The following is a 24,812-nucleotide window of genomic DNA, read 5'->3' as shown; positions in this document are numbered from 1 at the left end:
GGGCCGGGCCGGGCCGTGGCTGCGGCCGCCGCCCGCGCCTCGTGGGGCAGCGTGTCGCGGCGAGCCCCTGAGCGGGTGCGTTTCACTGCCCCTCAGAGCGTTCTGCCACCGTAACCGCGGCGTTTTTCCTTCCTGTAGCTGGAAACTGTCAGGAGCTTGGAAAGCTTAAAACTACTTAGTGTGGGGTTTGGGTTTCTTCCTGCCTCTCACTGCAGTAAGAAATGTTGCAACGATTTTGTAAGGCTGCTGGTCAAAAAGTGTTCAGAGGCAGGGTCCTCCTGAGCTTAGTCTGTATCGAAGTGGAGAAACCGGCTGAATCTGAATTAATTGGAAAATCTGACTTAAATCAGAATTTATTTTTCAGTGGAATAAAGAGAAATAGAAGTTCTGGGAAGGTTATATGTAATTTATATATATGTGTGTGTGTGTGTGTGTGTGTGTGTGTATGAAGTATATATATATATGTATGTATGTATATGCATTCATATATTTATGTATCTTGAGCAGCAGTCCATCTAGCCTTTTATTCTTTGATACTGCAGTGCCAGTAAGGTTGATGGTTGCTATACTTTTCTTTTATTCTCTAGGAGTTTGTTTTTGGGGATGTTCCTTACTCATCCCGTAAATGTAACGGACATGTTGCCTGCGGTGCTCTCCTGTACCTGCTCGTTTTTACTGAGCTGAAAAGGGCAATATTAGACATAATCGTTATGTGTGTTAAAAGACATGGTTTATTTTAAAGGCATCTAGACCAAGATCTCTGCTCTTCAAGTTTCTTTTCTGACATCTTCTATGATTTATCTCAGACCAGTGACTCTAAGGCAACTTACATATCCAGTATATAGAAGTGATTTTTTGTGTACTGTTATAATGTTTTTCTTTGTCTTTCCATTTCCTTTCTTAATTTTTCTTAAGAGTGAATGAAAAATTCAAGTTGAGCTCATTAAGAAGCAAATAGGCCAGAAGAAAATCAATCAAATTATTTAAAATACTTTAAAATTAGTATTTTTGTGTCCATACTGACATTTCTTAAAACTATTAATTAGCCTAATGTAGTTTATGAAGTGTATTTAAAAACTGTTATAATAAGTAGCTACTGATATGTTTTCATATAAATTTTATAAAAATAAACTGTAAAATGTTAATGCTGTTTTAGTACCATGACTGAAAACTGAACCGTTGAAACTCATGCTAGAGGGCTGTTTCTTTTGCAATGTTACTTTAATCGTACTAAACGTGTGAGTCTTTTCTTTCTCTGTTTTATTATTTGACAAGGTTGCAGAAATAACTTTAATCATCTCAACTACAAATCTAGGACTTTTGTTATTCACTCTGATGCTGAACTTTGGTTCTTTGTTTAACCTTTGTGGTCTTCATAGCTGGAGAAATAATAAATTATAATGTAAGCCTGACTCAGTATTGCAGGGGAAATCTTAATTCTTATTTTCTCACTTTCTTCCCAATTACATAATTGTGGTTCAACTGGTCTTTAGAGATTTCTTTGATCAAAGTTATATTTATTTTTCAACTTCTTATATTGCAGGTTGAAAATGTGAAATTACTAGATCGCTATACAAATAGGAAGGCAGCAAATGGGACATTATACCTGACAGCTACTCATCTTATCTATGTAGATGCTTCTGCTGAAGTCAGAAAAGAAACATGGGTATGTTGTGATTCCTGGAGTCTTTTTAAATACAGTGTAAAAAAATTGTTGTATCTCATATCCAAAATTAACAGTTTTGAGAATTCCAAAATTGTTGTAGTCTTTCATAGCATTTTGATATCAAGTGTTTTACAGAAATGGCTGTGTTAGAAGGAAATGGACACAACCATGAAGTGACTTGATAGAGGTCAGGCAGTGAGTTGAGTATTGGTTTCAGGAATGGAGATGACTTGTCTGCTTTCCTACCACAAACTCAATACGCTAAGCCACCACTCCTGAATTTACAGCTTTTAGAAGTGTAAAAAGCTGAAATTAGCCTTTGTTTCTAATTATAAAATAAAGCAGGAATGACAAAATATATTTCCTGTGGGGATGGAGGAAGAATGAAGTGAAGTGACTTCTCTTGTAAACTGGAATACCTAGTTGCACATCAGCCTCTAAAAGTAATTTATAGACATCTGTTTTTTCACAGTCCTTCTCTTAGTTACATAGCCTCTGGATGCGCAGGCTGCGTGTTTATTGTGTTTACTTGATAAATGTCACAGGCTTATTTTCTGCTGCTAGTATCAAATTAGATGCAGTAAGCGTAAATGGTTGATAGTACTGCAAAATAATCCTATCTGGTTGTAACGCTCATGGCCTTATTGGCGGCTTCTGAAAATTTAGTTTATTTCGTGTTTTTCAGATTCTGCATCACCATATTGCAGCTGTAGAAAAATTGCCTCTGACCACAGCTGGATGCCCACTCCTTATTCACTGCAAGAACTTCCGTGTGGCACATTTTGTTATTGGGCAGGAACGTGACTGTCATGAAGTGTATACCTCATTGCTTAAACTTTCACAACCAGGTATTTGGGTGGGAGTCTGTTTCACGAATTTTTGAAATGCAGTAAGCTGGGTGGCTTCTTTGAGCAATGGGGAAAGCTTTCTTTGCCAGGTATTGACTTTGCTGTATCAGTACAGGATGAAGGATTTCAGATTGTAATTTGTTTCCACCACTGCGGCCTGTTTGTGTGGTTCAGCACGGTAAATGCAGTACTACTCTATGGAACCAGGCTATTTGCTTCCTGGCAGCGAAGAGAGGTGATCTCTCCCATAAGTAGCCTTGGCAGACCTGTGCGAAGTTGACTTGCCTGGTCAAGGCTGCCTTTCTTGCAGCACGGCCGCTGAATGTCATTCTGTAGTTGGCTGTTTTTGGCCTCTTCTGTGACTTAGCTGCTGGTCAGGTGTAGTTCTGCCCTTTCCGCTTGAGCTGGATGTTCACAGAACTGTGGATTCCCACAAATAAAGCTTTAGACGTTGCCATACTTCATTGTTTCCCAGTAGCATGCTTGTGCTCCTGCTTCACATCTGTCCTCTTTCAGTTGTAAAATGCTGTGCTTCACCCTGGGTGTCCTAACTTGGAACCAGTCTTAAGAGTATGTGCAAACATCCTCAACAGTCTTTGGTCTCTTCTGGCCTCGGCTTTTAGTTAGTTGTGGATGAATCTTCAGGCTCTTTATTATTCTTGCAGGACAGAGCTCTGTTGAGTTTCTTATGGTCTGTGGCTGCTTCTGTTTCTTGGATTGTTCTTTTATTAAGCTAGTATTTGGAGTCCTGCATTATTGTAAGGATGCCATTTGTGACTGCATTTTGTAATTTTGTTGATAGTCTAGTAGGAGGGGAATTGATAGCACCAGTCTGTTTCATATTGACCGTCTTAGGATTTGAATCARAGTGTTTCAGTAGAAGTATTTTCGCTGAGTGTCTTTGAACTGTTGATTGAAATTAGGAATCGTGTCTATTCCCTATTTTTTTCCTTATATCCTAAGCTATCAAGTTTTTGTAGTTCTGAAGTTCTAATTTTAATGATGTATGTGACAAGTTTCTGATACTATGTTTAAAAGCTGTCACTGTGCCTTCAGTTCTGAAAATTAGAGACTTTTAAAGCACTTTGGGATGTGGGAGCTGTTACTGCAGGTAATTATGTTACTCAGTTTCTTTTGTTTTGGAATTATTTCTGTAATAGGCTGTAACTCCTTATTTAATTCTGTTTATGGCTTCTAACAGTTCTATTTTGTTGGTTTAAAACTTCCGTATGTCTGCTTTTTTGTGGTTTTTCACAGAGAATATAATTATTTTATGATTTGCATGTACGATTGACAGTTATGGGTTACCTGTCTAGTAACCTGGCCAGTTTATCAGACGCTAGCAGGTTTCAGTCTGTCTCTGGAGAGCTGGCTGCCTTGGGAATCTACTGAATGAGTTATTGATTGGATTTGCATTTTCTGAAGAGAGGGAAGGAAATTGGGAAGGTAGAGATGGAGGGAGGAGGAAGTTGTCATTTATCAGACGCAGCCTGAAGCTTTTGTTGGGCTGACAGTAATATTCAGGACATCTATCAAGCTTTTCTGGTGGCTCAGAATACACTATTGAAAGATGAGCTTACAGGTGTGCAAGAATTGTCCTATGAACTCTTCATAGAATAAGTATCTTTTAATGTATGTTTTCACTTATGGATTGATTCTTAAGATGTCAGTCTTGTCTAGCATGCATATTGCAAAGAACTCAGTAGAAATAATTTGTTCAGAAAAACTACTATTTGAAAGTTTTAGTTCTAATGAAATGCTTTAGYGTCTCTCCTCATCTGTGAGAGCTGAGTATTGGAAATTCCTGAGGATTTAAATATGAGTTGTTGGCATTGAGTATGACCCAGAATGAAAACCTGTAAGTGTGAGGAACACTGGATTAAGGCCCAAATTTAGAAGCTTCATGTAATTCATTTAATCTATATGTGTCTCATTTAGCTGAAGATGAATAGGTATGTTTTTGAGTAATCCTGTATTAGTCAAATAATTTTTTAAGGACTCAGAATCGGTCTATGTAGTTTGCGGAGGTTAGTAAAGTACAAAAGGTGATAAAAGAAAACTTAAACTGCAGGCATATGATCTTGAAGGCAGAAGCTGAAGTAGAATAGCTATCATTAAAATATAGCCAATTATGCAGTACACTGACATAGCACTTAGAAATGTTTTGCTATAAAAGCCAAGTCTCATGTTCATTTTTGATTGAATAATATTTTTTCCAGTCCTTGTATCAGTTGTGATATACCTGGAGTACACTGGCTTGCACAGGGTGCGAATCCAAAGAACTAGCTTTTTGGAAGAAGTGTTGACCTCTTCATATTTCTTTGTGTTTATCTCTCTAATTCATCATTTTTTTTTCTCTCTTCTTCCCAGTGAAGACTGAAGATCTTTATGCTTTCTCTTATAATCCTAAAATGTCTAAAGGTAACCGGGAGATTGGATGGAAACTGATTGATTTAAAAGTAGATTACCAGCGTATGGGAATCCCAAATGACTATTGGGAAATAACGGATGCTAATAAAGACTATGAGGTAATTCTTGCCCAGAGTAGCCATTTGGTGCAATATCTCTTCTTTGATATTAATGACACACAGAAATCCTTCTGCTGCATAAGTGATGCCTCTAGGGAGGAATGAGCTCAGCTGGTCTTAATCGAAGCAGCAGCATCTTGATGTGAAGTCACAGATAATGATGCTGTGAAAGAACAGAGCTGCAGAGTCACCTTGATTCGCTTGATCCCCCTGGCAAAGAATCAGATAGTTATTTTTCTAGAGAAATGTCAAACCATCAGTTACAAGAAAGTGAAGTACCCTTAGCTGCTTCAGGTTTTTCCAAGCCCTGTCCCGCCAAGGTGGCGACAGGTATGTAGAAGAGAAATAAGTGACAGCAGTTTTGCTTAGTGGGGAGCAAGGCAGGTGGAAGGGGAGAGGGCAAGGAGGAAGAAAAGAAGCCCAGCAACCAGAAATGACTTGCCTTTTTATTATTATTTTAACTTTGTTAGATCTTATGCTAAACAAGAGGTCTCAGTCATTTTAGTCCTGAATAGCTGTTGCTGTTATTTCCTTCTCTCCCCCCTTTAAGACAGGTTAGATCTAAACAACATTAAAATGAGAACGTTCTTCAGCAAGTTTGTTCAGACATTTGCTTTATATTATTTCCCCTTCTCTGCACGAAGAGATGTTTCTGTATAAAAGACAAAGCCAACAACTCTGAAGAAAGTGTCAGCGTAGGAAGGCTTGAATTTCCCATCACCCCACACATGCACCTCCCATATCTCCAGTATTCTTTACAGTTATGCTTTGGGTTGAAGAAACATTTGCTGTCAGAACTCACTGATAGTTTAAAATAACTGCATCTTCAGATGCCGGAATTAAGATAACATGAGAGGTGCCTTTTTCCGTTAGCTGATTTGGGCATCTGAATGTGGGCGTCTAAAAATCATTAATCACTTTGAAGCTTTACTTGTTAGTATAGTATGTAACTCTCAATTGCTAGTGCTTTGTAATTTCCTCAGGGTTTCTAGCTGGTTTTAAAATTGTTCAGCCTCAAATAAAGCCAGACTTGAAAGTAGCTTTTCCGTGAAATGTGCTGAAAAGACTGTACTTGTCTGAGAAATTAGGATAATTCTGAGGATGTTGCCTGATTGCTGGAAGCTTGTTTCAAGTTGAATAAGATTTAGCAGGACCCTTTTTTAATACACCTCTTCTTAATTTCTCTTTTTTTGACAAATCAGAAACTCATAAAAATTACTGGATTTAAAGAACTTCCTTTTAAAATGTATTGTGTACTGTGCTGTCCAGTTTTTCAGGTTCAGTTGTGAAATCAACACATTGATCATCACATTGTCTTAGTACTTTGCACCCATTTCTGTGCTTTTATCTAAATACTTACTAATTGCTTGAAACACTTTAAGGGTACAGATTACTTTTAACATACTGCAGCAAACAATTTATTGCTGTTGTTAAGTACTAGATAATAAGCAAAATATGAATTTTACATGAATATGAAAATGATTAGTAATATCTGTGTTTCTTCTTTCTTCTCACTTAGGTTTGCAACACGTACCCTCCAGAAATAGTGGTGCCAAGAGCTGCTAATAAGGCCACAGTGATTGGGAGTTCAAAATTCAGAAGCAGAGGGCGGATTCCAGTGCTTTCCTACTTATATAAGGAAAACAATGTTAGTTGTTCATAGTCTGCTGTCTTTGTTGGGGGATAAGGGTGCCCCTTCTTGTCCAGTCCCATTTAAGTGAAGGGAAAGAATGTGATAATGGTTAGAGCGTATTAACTTCACACTTGAGAACTGTATTTCTTTTTCCAGCTCTGTTACTAGATTGTTCTAAGTGTCAGAATAAGGTTGTTAAAGCTGAATACTAGAATATCCAGAGCTGGCTTGCTGCAAAATTTCTAAGATTTAAGTAGTAATAAGTCAGTTTATGGGGAATTGATTTGTTTCTTCCAAATCATTGTGTGAACAGATTGTGTGTTGAAAGATGTTTGCGCGGTTTTAGTTATCAGACATTGTATGTCTCTTGCTGTGCTTTTCCCCTGCCCTCCTCCAAAAGTCTTTTAAAGCTGTGTAAAAAAACCACAAGCTTTCTAAACTTCCTACTTGAATTTTTTTTGATCAGCTTTCAGAAATGCCTTGTTGTTGACTTTTTAAATTTACTGATTAACTACTGAATAATCATTTAACAAGATGGATGTTAACTTGGCTAAATATTTTTAATATTGAAAAGGAGGACCACCATGAAACAAATCCTCATTAACTCAAAGTAAATAAAAGTTTCAGTTTTGTTTCTTTTTCCACTGCAGACCGGAATGTAGTTTTTTAATTTTGCTGTCTCAGCAATGTTTTAGATGCAGATGTTAGCAAAATGCTTTCACAATCAAATTGCTGTTCCAGAGGAAGCATGCCTTGACCTGGGCAACTGTAAGGAGTTGCGCTGGAAGCTATCAAAGCTTTCCTAAAATATGCTCAGCAGTGATCTGGGTGTAGAACGGTAACAACTGATGAGCAAAGTCACAGAAAACGCTGGTCAGGGCAATAGAAGCAAAGTGGGCAAAGTGAGAATTGCTAATATTTGGCATAGCAATCATCCAGCAGAGTGTAGTGGGTCTGAGAACATAGCGAGAAAGTTAGGAACAAGACTCCTTAGCCTCACTAGTTTCTTAAGAATTCCAAAATTCTGGCTTTGAGAAATACTCTGGCAATATTTCTGTCCATTTAGGTGACAGCTTTTCAGCGAACGGAGGATAGCATGCTTGCAAACATCAAATTATGATGTTCTTTAGGGCGGTGCGGTGGAGACAGTCTGAGAGCGGAAGAATGTGGGTTGTTGTGTATTGCAGGCTGCCATATGTCGTTGTAGCCAGCCTCTTTCTGGATTCAGCGCGCGCTGCCTGGAGGATGAACAAATGTTGCAGGCAATCAGAGAAGCCAACCCGGGGAGTCCGTTCATGTATGTTGTAGACACAAGGCCAAAGGTACCTTTTCGTGGGGTTTGTGGCTACCTTTAAAGCTTGCATCTGAATTAGTAATACCATTTCCAGTGAGTTCTTTCATAACTTTGCTAATGCTTTCTTACACTACRTTAGGTTAGTGTGTGTCACTCTTCAGCAATTCAGTACCAGGCTTCTGGTTCTGTGTCTGAATGTGACTTAATGCTTGTGCATAGTAAACTGTAATGTTAGGTGTTGTTAAGAACACTTGGGCTCCTGGAATATTCCAGGATGAGATTAGGGTTAAGAATGGCCTAAAATGACTGGCAGCCTTGAGGCCTGAGACAGCAAACCATGCTCCAGAAGAGAGCTGGGTTCTTGATGTATTGAGTTGGAGAGAAGTCTTAGGAACTGGTTCCACGAGACTGAAGTGCTGTTATAGGCGAGCTTCTTCCCAGCTCCACTGCTGTGAAATCTGATAACAACGGAGGGAGACAGTTCCTCAATTTTTTGCTATTGTAAAAACAATGTTAATGTTTTCATAATGTGCAGCTTGCAATTTAATACATTTCAGCTCTTTCTCATTGGTCTGTAATCACTATTAGGGGCTAAATGTTGTGGCTGTCGTGTTTAATGTAGTAGGTTAGTGAAGAAGCTTGCCAAATGAAATCTGTAGTGATTGTCCTTTTGAGGAATGAGCAATTCAGAAAGTACTTCAAGCAATCACCTCATAAGTACTTTGCTTGAGAGTATAGGTGTAAGCAATTTGGGACACAAGGATTTGCATAGTCCACAATTATTTAAATACAAAGATTTAAAAATGCTCTGATCACTTTATAAATCGTCTTTCTGAGAAACTGCTTCACTGTTCACAGTTAATGGAATTATTTTATACAGACTCGAAGCTTAGTTAAAGTTTGATGGGGACAAGAAAGGAAAAAAAGTCTTTTTTGGGGAAAACAGAGAACATCTCATCTGTTGTTCCAAGATATATTTTGCTTTTTTATAATACATCGTTCCCTAAAGATAGCCTGTTCTTGGTGTTTTCTGTGATTAAATGCATGTTTGTAGCAATCACTGCATGCTTCTTTGGTATGATGTACAAGTTTTGGTAAGATGTACATCTTGTATCTGAATTTCCTTCCTTCTTTCTATAGAGGCAAATAATTCCTCTTCCCAAATCTATCTGTCTAGGGGTTGAGGTTCTCTTTCCTTGCAGACACTAAAGATTTTCTGGTAACGCTTGAGCTGTTTTGGATAATTCTGTTAGAGCAACTGGCTGCTTTTCAGCCTTTTCTTCGGTTCCAGTTGGCTGCTGTATACTTTTTTGCTCAATTTTAATGTTTCTGTGTTCCCTTCAGGTGGCTTTATTTCATCTGTGCATGTATGTCTGTGAAAAGCTTTGGAATTCTCTTACTATTTTTATACCACCATGTATGTATATTACCTATAAAAATGGCTTTCCTAGTTTTACCTTTATATGCTTTTGCCTGCATCTCTTTATATAGCTTCACAGTTAAGACAGGCTGTTTTGATGGCAACAGTTTTCTGCAATTGGACAAGGTTTTGATGCTGCCTGTCCTAAGAAGTGCTCTCCGAGCTCTTAATGGGTTTCTGCATATGCCTAATTGACTGGAGACATTGTCATAGTTTTAGTATAACTGCTGACATAATGTGTGGGGGAGAGGGGCGGAAAATACGTCTGAGTAGCAGCTTTGTTCAGTATATGATCTGGGAGATTTTTTTAAAAAAAGAAGTCCTTGCAAAGAAAATTTACTTCTGTTTTGTTGTCGTTTTTCCATTTTACTCTACTCCCCTTCCCTCGACTTTGGTTAGTTAAATGCCATGGCGAACCGAGCTGCTGGGAAGGGATATGAGAATGAAGATAATTATGATAACATTCGCTTTAAATTTATCGGCATAGAAAATATCCATGTGATGCGGAACAGCTTGCAGAAACTCCTGGAAGGTAGGTATGGTGCCTCCTTGTGTTTCTTTGGTACCTGGCCACCTTTTGATGGAGCGCTTTGCTGGATATAAATCCTGTGTGCACAGCTGCATGCCGGCCTGGGTGTGGTGATGGCAGCTTGTTAGCAAAGTCAATACCTTACTGAAGTGGCTGAAAGTATTAACGTTTAACTACTTTCCTGCCAGYGATTTGGTATGTTATTGTGCTCAGTGTTTTATGTTGGTTCAAAAATAAAAACTAACATTTACTGCGTTCATTAATTGCATTAGTTATATAAAGTGTGAAATTTTTACATGTGCCAGATTAAAGCAAAAAGGTTAGAGAAATTGTTTTATCATTAATTGTTTTATCATTTTATCATTATAATTATCATTTAAATGATAATTGTTTTATCATTTTATCACTTGGTTAATTTGTGGGCTAGTGAAAGAAAACTAACATAGGTTGTTGAGGGGCTACTTTTCTGGGTTCTTTGTTTAATTTGGATTCTTTCAGTAGTGAGCAACATTTTTGATTTGAAATTAACTTTTAGCATAATCTTCCAAAAGGCTAAATCTTGTAAGCATGTAGTTCATATTTTTCACTTATTTCTGATCTCATTAGTTGAACTTGTTTTATTTTTAATATGTGAATACTCAGACATTTAAGTTGACCTGTGAGATTGTGATTTTTTTTTTTTAGGGGGAAATGAGGAGGAGGGTGGAAGAAATGCTTTTTCTGAGCCAAAGGAGGCTGAGAGATGAATCAGGCCCATATTTACACTGATGKAATTTTGGAGAAATTCTGTTAAAGGTTATAGGATAGCTTGGATCAAACCAAGACACTCTGCTAGCTTATTTCCATCAGTATTAACATCCTTATGGTGACAGAGACTGGAGAAGAGAGCAGAGTAGATGCTTTAAGTCTTTTTCAGACACAGGCTTATTGTTCTAAAAGGTAATGCAAGTGCCATCATTCAAAATACGAGTTTAATATCTTAGTAACCAGTATGATGGTCATCTTGCTTCAAAATAGTTGAATACCTGGTGCTAGAGATCGGCTGTGCTGGTAGTGACTCTGGAGAAAAATAAGGATGCAGGACCATGAGATCGGTGTGAGCACAAGCCTAAGTACTTAATTGCCTGTTGCTGGTAGATTTATTTTTGGCAGCAGAAAAGGCAGAATAAATACTTACTTCCACATTTGTCATCTTGGCTACTAGGCCTTGACRATAAAATCCCTGTCTTTGGCGCTTACGGACTGTTGAACTGTATTACTATAAGTATTTTTTACAGTTAGTTTCAGTATAACATATCTAACCTTGAAGACAGCTCAGATGCTGGATCTTTTTTCTGTAAATATGAACTCTCCTTGCTTCAGATCTTTTTAATAGTGATTACACGTTAGTGATTGTTAAATGTGTCTAGTGATTTTATAGTGAAGTGATGAATAGAATCACTGATCAGCTGTGTTTTTGTTGTCAAAAGCTCACTTGATAGGATAAATGTATAAGTTACAGTTTTTAGGAAGAGGAAGAAGATATTTCTTGTTAGATCCTYAAGTTCTCTGGTAGCTTAAAAAGTTCTGGATTGTGTATATAAATGTGCAACCAAGAGTTTGCTTGTCATTTAGACAGGATATTGCTGCTGACATTTAAGAAGTCTTAAGAATATTAGCTTCTAGGATCCACCAAGTTTTATTGCAGTTGAAGAGGTACTGGGGAGGTGGGAAAAAGAAATAAAAGTTGTTTAAAGAGTCTTGGCTAATTCTTCTGTTTATGTTCTCAGTGTGTGAAACAAAGTCTCCCTCAATGAGCGACTTCCTCACTGGGCTGGAGAACTCAGGTTGGTTACGGCACATTAAAGCTGTGATGGATGCAGGTGTCTTTCTTGCCAAGGTAAAGCTGTACCCCGACAGGCAGCTGAATTTAAAAGGAGAGGGGAAAAAAAAAAAAAAAAAAAGCTTTGGGGAGGGTGTGGGGGGAAGTACTTGTCTGTTAGTAACTGCTCCAAGGCTGTGAAGTCAACTCCAGAGAGAAGGTGGGAAGAGCTTGCCATTTACAGTGGTCTCAGCTCTAAAAATAACAGCCCCGCAGCTGGATTTCGACATAAGAACATTGAGCAGGTTTCCCAGCTGACAGTCTGCTGCTCCCTTCCTGTGACTAAACAAATTGCTACAACAGGTTAATTACAGTGAATGGAATAATGCCTTAAGTTACCTACCTTTATTAAAACTCATTTGAAATCTGTAAAATCACAGAATGTGAATAAATAACTTTTATAAATGCCTCTGCAGCATAATTAGTCATGCAAAGAACTCATATGCTTGCCTGAGATTCTCATTAGTTATTGAAGTGTTGTGCTTTGGATGAGGGATTGTTTTGACTAGTTTATCTTATTCTGGTTTTATGTGACACAGGGACTGCGAATTTTGATTGTTCAGTGCAGTCCTCCTTTCCAGAGCTTTTAGAAGAGTATGACTTTGCTGCAGGTTAGGCAAAAGGAGGAAACTCAGTACAGCCCTTCAGTAACAGGAAAGGGAATATAAGCCACAAATAGTAAGAGTAGTGATCTTCTGTAAATATTCTCTCTTCTCTCAAGATTTTCCAGTGCAGCAAGCAAACTATTTTGTTTCTCCTCTACTATCAGTACAAAGGGAAGTAGGTGATCGATATGGGAGGAAGGTGGGATGAGCTCTTTGAGTTTTTCTTGAGATGTTCCCAGTCCATGAGTGTCTCATCTACCAAATTTTTCCTCAGAGGAAAGGACTGAGAATTCTTGGCATTTTGGAAGACTGAGCATTTTGAGATCAGAGGATCTTGGTTTCTTGACAGTGGTGCTGACAAGCCATGCTACAGCATTTTATTCTAGTTGGGGTTTCCTATGGGTTGATGGCTATATGCCCAGAAACGATGCATTTCCATGGTCCAGATGAGAAGTGACAAATTTTCCCCTTGGGTTTTAGGGCAGTCTGGTAAACGCAGATGAAGGGAGAGCATTTAATTACAGTAACCAAGCAGGCAAGCTGCTAAACTGTTCCGTCTGGTCTCTCCTTTGCAGGCTGTGAAAGATGAAAAGGCAAGCGTGTTAGTCCACTGCTCCGATGGGTGGGATCGCACAGCTCAGGTCTGCTCCCTGGCTAGCCTCCTTTTAGACTCRTTTTATAGGACTTTTAAAGGCTTCATGGTAAGAACTTGAATGTTAGAATTTCAAAATGTGGTTTCTGGATTTGGAATGTAAAGAAGCTCTAATTAAATGTTTTAGCTTGTTTTCTGGAACAAGCAGTAGGTGACCTGTAAAGACAGTTCTGATTCTTTAAGCTAGATTTAATTGCTCTGAACAGCATGGGCACAAAATGGCAGTGACTGATTTACAATTCCCAAACCTTTACATTCTTAAATATCCAATGAGAGCTTCTAATGAGACATTTCAACAAGAGATGAGTGAGTAGAGGATGTGATTGTGGCAGCAGCCCACAAAAAAGGGGTAAAGAAGCTTGCCATTGAAGACCTTTATAGCAAATAGCTTCATATCTTCTAGGAGCTCAGATTGGTTGAGCTCATTCATGTGCACAGGGCAAGTGTTAAAACTTATATATCACATAAAATCTGTGCATCACTGAAGATTTGTGTTGAAGCCTTTACACAAGAACTTGACCGTTTGTTTCTAATACAAGCTGCAATCTATGATGTTTCCATTCATCTCCTTTTGTTAAATATCTGAAAGATGCAGGAGTGCATCCATTTCCTTAGAATTCCTTAAAAGAAACCACAAAGTCAGAACAATGCAAGTTTTTCCTCCCTGGGTGTATGTACTGTATACTACTGGAATTGTTACCCTACATTACGTGCTGTTTGTTTACTATTATTTTTGCTTTTGGATACTGCAGTCTTTTAATGATTAAAGTTATATCAGAATGTGAAACATTAGCCTGGGCTTCGGTAGTGCTCTAAACAATTCTGTGTGAACTGTGCAATATGTTTTTGATGAGGGTCAGGAGCTGTAACCTAGACTCTAGAACACAGATAAATGCTTATCCTCTTTGCATACAGTGTATGTACAGATTCTGTGACCGTGGTTATACCTAGGTGGATGCAGCAGAACCAAAGAACAGAAGAATTTGAATTAGCAAAGATATCTTGTGAATCTCTGCTGTTCTTTAGGTCTCTGGATGAGGATATTGGGGATTCATCTTTAATGTAAATAACTGTAATCAATAAATCACTATTTTCACTGACTTCTGTGGATATATTCATAATGGTAGGGTCAGCAGGTAGCTTTGGTTATGAGTTGTATATTTAGTGTTTAACAGCATTTTGCTTTTGCAAATCATTATAATATTTTATTTCAACCTCTGTTTTGAAATTGAAGGTCCTAATAGAGAAGGAGTGGATTGCAATGGGTCACAAGTTCTCACACAGGTAAGAACAGTTAATATTGGGTGTAGTGACTGGGGGGAGGCTTCAGAGTGAAGGTAATGTAGTGTTTTAAGGTTCATTCGCTCCCATTAAAATGTTAAATGAAAACATAGCAAAGGGGAGATCAAATATGAATCATTTTGCAGATGTTGTGGACCTTAGTTTGGAAACCACTGGAGTTAATGGCATAAAGCAGTATCTGCTGAGGTTGTGAGTTCACCAGTGCTTATGTTTTCTGGATGTTCTTTTATAATACTTTGCAACATTGCAGTCTTGAATAGATTATTTAAATTTTGAATCTGTTTTCCTACGTGTAAAATCATATCTATATTGTATGTGTATGGTTAATGTTTTGGCAATATTGTTAAACTTGTGCAATAGTTCTCTGGAAGAATCTCAGTTAATATTTTTCGAGACCTTTTACCAAGTTCAGAACATGAGTTCAGCCTGGTGTAATATTAAAAAACCCAAATGACCTGCATTCTTTAGGCAAATTAAAAATGCTGTCATCCCTGTGATTGATCGTCTGCCTGTAGTAGGAGTAGTATTTTGGTTTGTTGTGGTATTATTTTGTTTGTTTGTTTTAACTACCATACATAAACTAGAAATTAGCATGTCTAAACTAATACTAGGAGGGAGTGGAGCAGTCCATTCAGTGATATTAGCTTATTAAAACTTGAGACTTTTGACTCAGTGTGAAACTGAGTGCTCTTTTTAATAGTAAAAGAAATATATTTCCTTAAAGAGTATGGAAAAATGTTCAATATGCATGACCTTATACCGGTGCTTTAGGAAAAAGTGGTTCAAAGACAAACCGCTCTTTAAACGTGGTCAGCCAAACTGGTGTTCTGTGGTTGCTGCTTCTGCTTTTGTAGGGACTGTTTTTGCCTTTCTTGCTTTTCTAAGAATAGGCAAATAGATTCATCTATTTTATACTAATAAGCATTCTTCATGTTATAAAGCATTATTTCAAATATGAGAACTTGGCAAGGTATGCAAAAAGTATTTGAGAGAGAAATTTTGTCTGAGAACATGAACTTTTATTCCAGTAGATGGAGAAAATCATTCCTAGCTGTAGCCTGTGCACTGTGGTTCTTAGGGAGATTAAGCTAATCAAATACCAGTTCCTGGTTCTGTCATTCCAACTACACTGTCTTAAGAGGAAGCATGAAGGAAGGTTGATTTCTGTAGCAAGAGGGCTTTATTTCAATTTTGCACTTAATTTTGGGGAGAGCAAGGGGAAAAAAAAAAGTCTAGAGCAGTATGTTCCGCAAAATCGCATAAAGTCCATGTTCYCTTCCGTGGATTTCCAGGTAATATCGCTTTCCACAATGGGAGGATTCATTTCTCTTTTTTTTTTTCTGTTGAGAAAAAACGGGCAGGGCAGTATAATAGAGAATTGGCTGTCTTCCAAAAAGACTATCATTCTGTTTCTAGTTGTAATCTACCAAGAAACAAAAGATAAAGAACACTATACCTCTGGCTGGATGTTTGCAGAATTAATAGGGTTTTTCTGAACTCCATCTAAACTGTAAATTTTTGGGGGGGTTGGTGGTGATTATTTTGGGGTCTTCCTCCAACCGTCTAGTAATTGCCAGGATTTGCCTAATTGCCAGGATTTCATTCTTGGTGTCCACATAGGCAAGATCAGGTTGTTTTGGCTGTCACTGCTCTCGCTATCGCTGAAGATCGTAAAGGACTCTGGGCAAGCTGCTGTGTGGCACTACCTTTTGCATCTCTGCCTCCACCTCTAGGGCATCTCCTTTCTTTGGGTTCTGTTTTGATGAAAGAATTGGATAGTTTGTTGGGTTTATCCCTGCATGCAAAATAYGAGGTTTAGAAGCACCTAAAGCATTGTGAGATCTTGCTGTTGATCAGACTAGCCCTGTTGTGCGTGCAGAAGCCCAGGCTCATCAAGAGCTTACTCCCTTGAGGACAGCACACCTCAATGGGCAGTTGCTGTAAGAAAAATCCCAGCTGTTTAATATCTAGAGCATTTTTTTTGTTGTTGTCGGACACAGGACTTGACTTCATTTTGTTTGTATCTCTCCAGGTGTGGCCACTTGGATGGTGACCCTAAAGAGGTGTCCCCTGTCTTCACTCAATTCATTGAATGTGTCTGGCAGCTCATGCAACAGTTTCCGTGTGCATTTGAGTTTAATGAGCGTTTCCTCCTTGAAATCCATGACCACGTCTACTCTTGCCAGTTTGGCAACTTCCTTGGGACCTGTCATAAGGAGCGTGAGGATCTGAAGTGAGTTGGCAGAGTTACGGCTATTACAGAGCCAGTGGTCTAGGAATCACTTCAAATGTGTGCTCTCTCACAGGCTGTTGGCAAAATAAAGAAGCAATTGCTACCTTGTTCATATAAAATTGCAAAAAAAAAAAAAAAAAAAAAAAAAAAAAAAAAAAAGCAGGTCATATTTTTGTTTTTAATGTAATCATAGATTAGCTAAGGGTAACATTTTGTTGATAGCTGCTTATGTTCTACAGTGTGAAAAAATTAAAGATGAATTATATCCCTCAAAGCCAAATATTTTAATTTGGACCACGGTAATAACTTGCAGATGTCACTTTTGGACTGGATGTTGTCCGTTTTAAATGATTATATGTTCCTTGGTGATATATTTTGTGCTTATGAAATTAATTAAATGCTGTGTGGAAATAATTCTTAGTTGCCTTAATCTAATTCTGCTCAGAACARCTAGAGTTATTAATCCACTTAATGTGATTTTATTTTTTAGTGATTAGATCTTATTTGTAATTGACAGAATCTTTGAGAAGACCCATTCTCTCTGGCCTTTCCTCTTACAGAAGAAGCAGGAGTTCAGAAATCCTTTGTATAGAGGATTTACAGCTTACAAAGAGCTTCAACCAAACACACTACCTTTCAGTTTCCAGTAAGTTGCTTACTGAAGAAGGGAAGAACGGGGACCTTTTTTATTTTTTATTTTTTTTTTTTCATTGTAATGGAGATGGGTTAACTCGAGTTTATTGAAATGCTTTTTCGATATTTAGAGTGGCTCACTCTACTTTTYCCCTCCATTCCTCATCCACTAACTGAAAGTAGTAACACACAGGTAGCTGCTAAGTGCAAATACTGTAACTGAAAATAATGTTTGTTATTTAGTGGGGAGGGTTTAGTTATTTAGGGGGTAGAGAAAAAGGGGGGGGGGAAAAGCAAGCAAAATAAAAACTTGAGCTATTCAGATTTCTCCCCTCTGCCCCCACCCTGCAAATTCTTACTCTGAAAAAAGCAGAAGAGGGTAGGCAGCTTTTTTAAAGATACTGCTTTTTTACCGTATAATAATCTGTCTAATAAATATCTGTATATTATAAAGTCTTTCATATATGAATTTTGGCACCTGGTCACACCCAGGCTTATGCAATGAGAGTGATTTTGACAAGAAGGAATTTCTTGTAGTGTATATTTGTGTATTTCTTTGCCCAGGGCCCTATAGCGGAAGCGGTCAGTTTTGCTTTGTGTTTCGCACTCTCTCCTGTTCCCTGCTGTGGGAGAGAGATGGACAATGTGTTTGTAGGCACTGCATGTGATTACTGGAAGGCAAAGTATTTTAATAAAAGGTGGAAGGTAGTGTGAACCAAGAACTTGGAGGTGAACAGCCCAAGCCTCCAGTGAGCCTGCTACAGAGTAAAATGCAGTTTCCTCTCATTCTAATAGCTGTCTCCAGAGTATGTGGATCATAAGGGAGAAGTATTTAAATCCTCAGAAGTTTTTATTGAACTTTGAAGCTTTCTGAAAATTGGCTCTTACATGCTGAGTTTTATAATCCAAAGTTGTAGCATTTAAAAAAAATGTTAGTACTCTGAATTGGTTGAAAATCCTTCCCTTTTTTTTAGGAAGTATCTAATTTGTTTGTCATGACCATCAGTGTGTGATTGGCTTTCTAATTCTCTCCTCCTAACTTGTTCTTGAGGTTTTGGTGCGGGATGTACAATCGTTTTGACAAAGGAATGCATCCAAAACAGTGTGTATTGGATCATCTCTTAACCTGCATGAGCCAACAGACAAAATTAGAGGACAATGCATCAGAATTGGAAAATGTAAGTCCTGAATGTTAATAATCAAAATGACATGATAGTTTTGGCAAATATAACTGGGATTAAAACAGGAAAATAGGGAGATGATTGTAGCACGTTCACAGATTTGTCACTGAGCAATTGTTTCAACATACTGAGCAGAACTGGGCAAAAACAGGCTAAATGACATAGCTGTAATAAATAGATTTGATTACCCAGACTGTTTGCTAGCTAAAGTTCTGTTTGGTGATYAGTTTTGGTGGAGTTCTGTTGCAGGCTCATTATGTTCTAATTTTCTAAACAAGAGATGTTAAAAGAACATCTGAGTTGCAAGATACATTGTTCAACTTGCAGCAAATTTTGAGGAGAGGGGAAAAARGGACACATTCTTTTTTTCCCCTGCAAAGAATATGAAAATATACAAAATATTTTTGTTCTTGGCTAGCCCACAGATTTTTTCATTTAGAAGACATATTGGAAAAACTGATAMTGATCCAGATAGAACTCTGGGCAGTCTGATTAGAATTAACTATGTCTGTCCATATAGAGATACCTATCTTGGCACACGGTGAGGTGGAGGAAGGAAATGCAGATAGTCCTGTTAGCTTTTTTTCATCGGTGTAGCTTTATGTTTCCRTAGCCTCTCTGTAGAGCTGCCTGATAGGAGTGTGGGTTTTTGTTAACGCTCAAGGCTATGCTTGCAATAGCCTTTCTATGCACACTGAATAAATTTTTTAAAAAATGCAGTGGTGAGGCATTCAGTTAAAGATATAACAGTGAGAAGATCTGTTAGTGTCCTTTGCCAGGCTAACGTAAATGCTRAAAGCTGTAGTTTTATTAATTAAATTTCTAATGTTAGTATCAAAAAACTTTACATGGGACATTGATCCATGCATGTTGCATAGTAATCCTAGATTGGAGCTGAAAGAGGCTTTGAAGTACTTGACAGAGGACTGTTATCTCGACAGTTGTTTGTTAATATTCCTGATGTTTGAGAATTTAGACTTCCATTAATTTTTAAATGTCTTTCTACTTGTGTAGAAGCTTCCTTTCCTTGATGGTCCTTTACCTGCTGAAGCTTGTTCCTTATCTAAAATGGGAAGTGCTTCGTCAAAAACGCCGATGCTGAACACTCCGCAGGATTACGAAGGGGAACCACCTTCTGTGCTGACTAATGGCACCGCAGTGGGAGATATAGATGTTATGTCAGATGTGGACCAAAAGAACAAAGAGAACCTGTCTAAGCAGCAGGACCTCCCCGATCTTAAAGACACCCTTGGTGTTTTAGACTCTGAAGCTAAGGATGGAAAGCCTCAGCCCCATTGATCATCTCTGAAAACTGAGTTAAATGAACCATGTGCTTGTGGTAAGGCATRTGAGATCTGTGCCCCAGAGAGGGGTGTAGCACACGTAACCATTTACAGCTAAGCGTTAGTATATGTGTTTGCAGGGGCTGTTCTCTTGCTGCAGAGAGCACGTTCTGCATTTGGGTGGTTTAGCGTTACTGCAGTTGCAGTGATGATGCGTACAGAGGTGCCAAGAAGGCTGTCTTGACTTAGAGTGTAAACCGTATTTTCCAGCTGAAACATGATATGTGTTTAAGGTTTTCAACTGCCTACCAGTACTGGTGTTTCAAGTGAAAAGGCATCTTGGCCAATTAACGTGGATGGAGGGTTAAGAGTTTGGCAGTGTTTATAACTTCAGTTGGAAGACTGAATTTATTTTCATTTTTTGTTTCCTATACATATTTGTTAAGAAACAAACCCCCCTGTGCCTTTTCCTGGAGACCATCTTAACCTCTAGCCATGCAATGTAGTGTTTTTATTACTGTAGTGTGTAGCGTAGTGTTTGGTCGACTTTGTAGTCAGTATTTTTAAACTGGGTTTTATATCCGCTGCCAACTTCCCCAAGCTGATCCCCTGAGTTTAATAGCTTCTTTCTAAGCCGACCTTTCAGAGAATAAGCTTTTATGGACTTTACTTACAGATTTTGAGAGTGCAGCACAGAGACAGCCTGCAGCACATGCATTTCTGATAGAAGGAGGATTAGAAATGCGAAAGTATAGGAGGGCTATTCAGATCCATATGGATTTTTTTTTTGCTCTTGTTTTATGATCTTGGCTAGATAAAACAAGAGGATAATTTTTTGTTTAAGCTGGAATTAGTGTGCATTTCTCAGATCCATCAACGAGGCAGTAATTATAGATAAGATGTGTTCTGCTACAGAAATACAGAATAGAAGGATTGCTTCGCACCACATCTTGAGTGATAATAACAAATGTTATCTTGGATGTTAAAACTACATGAAACCTTATAGATGTTTTGTCCGTGCCATCAAGACTTACCGAAATGAACAATATTGCTCATGGCGGTGAGCTTTATAATTTTGTGAAACGGGTGGCAAAAAGGTAAATCTGGATGCGGCTCGTTACTGGAATAGAGACATGGACATCTTAGCTTATGGGTCTGGTTCCATCTTGGACTCGCCTCCGTGCTTGTTACGCTACTTGGCTGCTTCAAAGAACGGCAGTCTCAGCTGGAGATACAACTGCTAAGTGTAAAAAGAAGTACGTTCCTCTTATACAGAGCTTTTCTGAGGAGCCAAGGGCTTGTCTCCCCAGGCAGGCRGGTGGCTTGGCAGAGCTGTACCAAAGTACCCGTTCTGGACAAGTTTCTCCTAGGTGTGTGTAATTGCGCACAGAGCCCCTTCACGCAGTTTGATTCGGTGTGCTTTTCAGCTTTCGTTGGCTCATGTTGTTTATATTATTTGTTGCCATCTGGCCTTCAGACCAGTTTTTCAGTTTATAAAATTTTGAATCAAACTGAAAATATTCTCTGAGTAAACCTCTCCCCTCAAAAAAACCTTAATAAAAAGTGGAAGTACTCCACTACAGTATTGTAAAACAGTATAGCCGTTGTTCGTATGCTGGTAATCTAAGGTGACTCGACCAGGTTAGTTTCAGTGTTCAAGATGAACAAAGTAGAAAAGCATATGCTCTTATTAAGCATATCAAAAAAAAACATTTAAAAAGGGCGATACCAGGGAACAGGCAGTTTCTTTGTTGCCTGGAATGGCAGTGAGAAACTTCTTTTAGTGTTGTAGGTTTTAAAAACTCAAGTAATATTTAAGTCAGCTTAAAAAATAGTCGTTTCTAATGGACGAGTGAGAGACCTGTGGTGAGCGATTGCTTTAAAAACTAAGCATGTAAAATACTGAACCAGATATGCGTAAGCAGAAGATATTCAGGCTTTTTTTGTATGGATATGTATCAAATACTGTGTCATGCAAACAGCTGTGTTTTATTTTGAAGAGTGCACCAAGGGGATTGCACCCTAAGTCTTAATCATGCTGCGTCAAATATGTCAAAGAGTTCAAAGCTCTCCTCTAGATTTCCACCAAAAGGTGTTGGGCAGATTCTTGCCCTTTGCCTCTTTATAGTGTAAAAGCTCAATTTTGCATACACTGTGCATACATGCACCTGGCTGCATGTATGGCTTTTTAAATAGAGAATTCTTAAAGGAAATTCTTAAAGGGGAATTCGTAAAGGAAAACCAGTATAGGCACTTTTTAGGACCCGTTATTTTGAAAGTCGCYGTTCTCTTATGTGATTTCTGGTGAGAATTCGAGATACAGAATTAAAGACAATTTTGACTGACTACTGAAGGATTTAGGCCTACTGTTTGTTAATCTTTGTACAAGAATATTTTGCAAAATGTTTCTATAAATGTTTACACACTGCCTTGTCTTTTGAATTACCATAGACTACCTTGGAAAAAGTGCAGTGATCTTTGCTTGTTCCTGGAAAAAAAAAAACGTAACACTGACATCTCCTCAAATCTTCTATTCTCAACTACAATATTACTTTCTGTATATTCAGCCCTGAAAAGATTACTTTATACACTGAAAATATTTATGAGCTTTTAGTAATCTTGCTGCTTTTGACTTCAGTAACAAAACAATGCATGACTTTATACTTTGAAATGTAAAACCTAGCCATAAGAAAGGGTAATGAGCTGTCATCTTAAAGCTCTTGGATATAATATATACAAACTTGGAAAAAGTCTATGATGTATTTATAGTCCTTCAGGCTGGTGCTGCAGATTTAGGCATCTGGAAAAGATTTCAGGGTTTCCTGGAGTTCCATGAGATTATTTGTTTGAAAACCAATTAGCTAGAAGCTTTTTAGTTTGGAAGATAACTTTTGTGTGTTTCGAGACCAAAAAAGAAAAGCTGTTTAAAGCATTGTAGCGTGTCCTCAGGTCCCCCATCAACCAGGACTGGCTTCCTCCTGCAGCTCCTAGGCTCTTGCAGAAAGCATCTGTTGAGTTCCTTAGGGAGTGCCCTGCCTGCTGATAGTGGTGAGTGACTTCATTATATGGTCCCTAAAAAGTATTTGAGGAAATCGTAAACTGTTACATAGGTATTGTCTTATGTAAGCGCTGTATGGGGGGGGAAGTTACTGTAATTTTATTTATTCCTAATCGAACGTCCGCGTGTTGCTGTCAYGAGTGCTCTTTTGTTGGGAGCTGTACGCTGAACAACACAACTTGCTACTTGCTGTTTGGATTCCCGTAACTCGGCGAACCGGAGAGGGAAGAGGGATCCTCTTTGCTGTGGCAAAACTCTTCTGTTTCTCAAAGAGCTCTTGCTTTTACCGAGATACTCCAGTGCCTTGACGCCTGGATGTCGTCTCTCTCACTTGCTACAAGTAGGTGCGGCGTTGCAATGGGGAATGCCTAAAATAGTCTGTGCTAAAGCTGCTGCTCTGAAGTAGAAGAGGGACTTGCATAGCTCTATTTCTCGGTAAAATGTCTTAAAGTGAATTTCATAATACTGTATTCTTAACTTATATTTTGTTTTACAGTTGTCCATGGTAGACAAAATCAAACCAGTGCTTTACAGAAAAAAGGGAATATTCAGTTTGCCTGTAGATGCTGCAGTTCTCAGCCCTCTTTTCTGGTAGAGGAAAAGACTGTTTAAAAACGTGTATGTACTATACTCTTAGCTGTGTTCTATTCCTCATCTTAGCTAATGCCTTTTATTTAAGCGCTTAGAAGAAATACTCTCCTGCTGTGTGGGTGCTTGCTGATAGCTGAAGCTGCCTTGAGTAGGATGAAGAAAAGAGATTTGCTTGGAAGTAGCAGCTAAACTTGAGTTTGCCGGTGTCTGGGGGCCCGGTGAGATTCACTGGGAGCAGAAGTACTTTGCAGGATCTGTCTTGAGTGAGACCTGGTTGGGTTGCAGGTAGAAATGTCCAAATTTCTATTTCCAAATGCTCAGTGTCTACTGTTCCCACAGGATTTAGTGATCTTGGGCCCTGGTGGTCTCCCTGAAAGCACCTTTGCGTTTTGCACAAATGAACCTGTAACGCATGCAGGTAAAGCATTTAAAAGAGCTTTTGTGTCAGATGTGGTTTCAGTTCATGTTCAAGCAAATCTGGTCTTTGGGTAGCTTTAGTGCCTGGCAGTTACCCGTCAAAGGAATAACTTCTTGGCGCTACTCAGTAATGAATATGCRCAAGTGACCAAAAGAACTCAAATTTAGTTGTTGTTTCTCTTTTTTCCCCCCTCTGCATTGAGTGCTGTCATCATTTTTTTTTTTGTGTGGCCCTAACTGCAGTGTGGTTGCTGCAGCTGAGGTGATCCCTTGTTTACGTTCTGTCCCTGTTGCACACGGGCACATCCAGCGCCTGAATTCTGCCGGGGGAAAAGTTTTTTTTTTTTGTCCTGAATGCAATAGTTCTAATTAATACACAGCACTTGGTATAGATGAGCAACGTCTCGAACCAGGCGACGTTGGCGTCCACACTTTCCTGACTGTCTAGCACTAAGAGTAGCCAGGTCAGTGCCAATTGCGGTCAGCGTGATTTGTTAGGGTAAGTATGAAAACACGCAGCGCTTCTTCCCTTTGATGTCTTTGAATTATGAAAACAGTGCAGAGAAGAGGGTAGGTTAAAGTGGTTGACCCCGTATCTCTTCTTTTAACATTTTATCTGTGTGTGTATGGCCCGGTGCGTGCATCTGTATTTAATGTAGCAGCATACTACTGGAATAATTTGTAGCACTGGATCTAGTCGTATGTAAGTGAGCACAAATATGTACCTTTCCTTATCATGCACAAGCTGATCTTTGTTGGAATTTACCTAAAATTATGTGCTTAAAAGTTCTAAATGTTTTGCTGTTTCTGTAAGTCAGTTGCTATTTTTGTCCTTGGTGTAATTGTTGAGGGACAGTTCTGTAAAACTGTGTATGGTTAAATCCCCTACTATTGAATGTGCTGCGACGGCCGTTTACGTATAACTCGTTATAGTCAATGCACTGCTTAAAAAAAAAATAGTACCATATTTGAAGGAGCACTGTGTCCTTTTACTCTAAATGTGTTTGTCTCATGAAGTTTCATTTGTATGACAGTTTATTTTTATTTCCTACAAAAATAAATACCTTGCCTTTTTAAA

The 24,812-nt window shown here is 38.5% G+C and overlaps 1 protein-coding gene across 1 annotated transcript in view; it reads left to right on the top strand.

Moving 5' to 3' along the window:
- MTMR8 (myotubularin related protein 8) overlaps positions 1-24,812 on the top strand; it is a 25,218-nt gene extending 406 nt beyond the window's left edge. Inside the window, exons 2-14 of the mRNA XM_085324365.1 lie at positions 1,544-1,666; positions 2,352-2,514; positions 4,885-5,042; positions 6,562-6,690; positions 7,863-7,997; positions 9,789-9,921; positions 11,688-11,797; positions 12,960-13,085; positions 14,271-14,320; positions 16,371-16,571; positions 17,089-17,217; positions 18,256-18,382; positions 19,400-24,812. Coding sequence (XP_085180491.1) covers positions 1,544-1,666; positions 2,352-2,514; positions 4,885-5,042; positions 6,562-6,690; positions 7,863-7,997; positions 9,789-9,921; positions 11,688-11,797; positions 12,960-13,085; positions 14,271-14,320; positions 16,371-16,571; positions 17,089-17,217; positions 18,256-18,382; positions 19,400-19,684 — 1,869 coding nt within the window. The 3' untranslated portion in view covers positions 19,685-24,812. The remainder of the gene's footprint in view (positions 1-1,543; positions 1,667-2,351; positions 2,515-4,884; positions 5,043-6,561; positions 6,691-7,862; positions 7,998-9,788; positions 9,922-11,687; positions 11,798-12,959; positions 13,086-14,270; positions 14,321-16,370; positions 16,572-17,088; positions 17,218-18,255; positions 18,383-19,399) is intronic.

The sequence above is a fragment of the Rhea americana genome, unplaced genomic scaffold, assembly GCF_003343005.1.
Source record: "Rhea americana isolate MKP2758 unplaced genomic scaffold, rheAme1 scaffold_90, whole genome shotgun sequence".
NCBI lineage: Eukaryota > Metazoa > Chordata > Aves > Rheiformes > Rheidae > Rhea > Rhea americana.
This window is presented reverse-complemented; position numbering and strand designations above follow the sequence as displayed.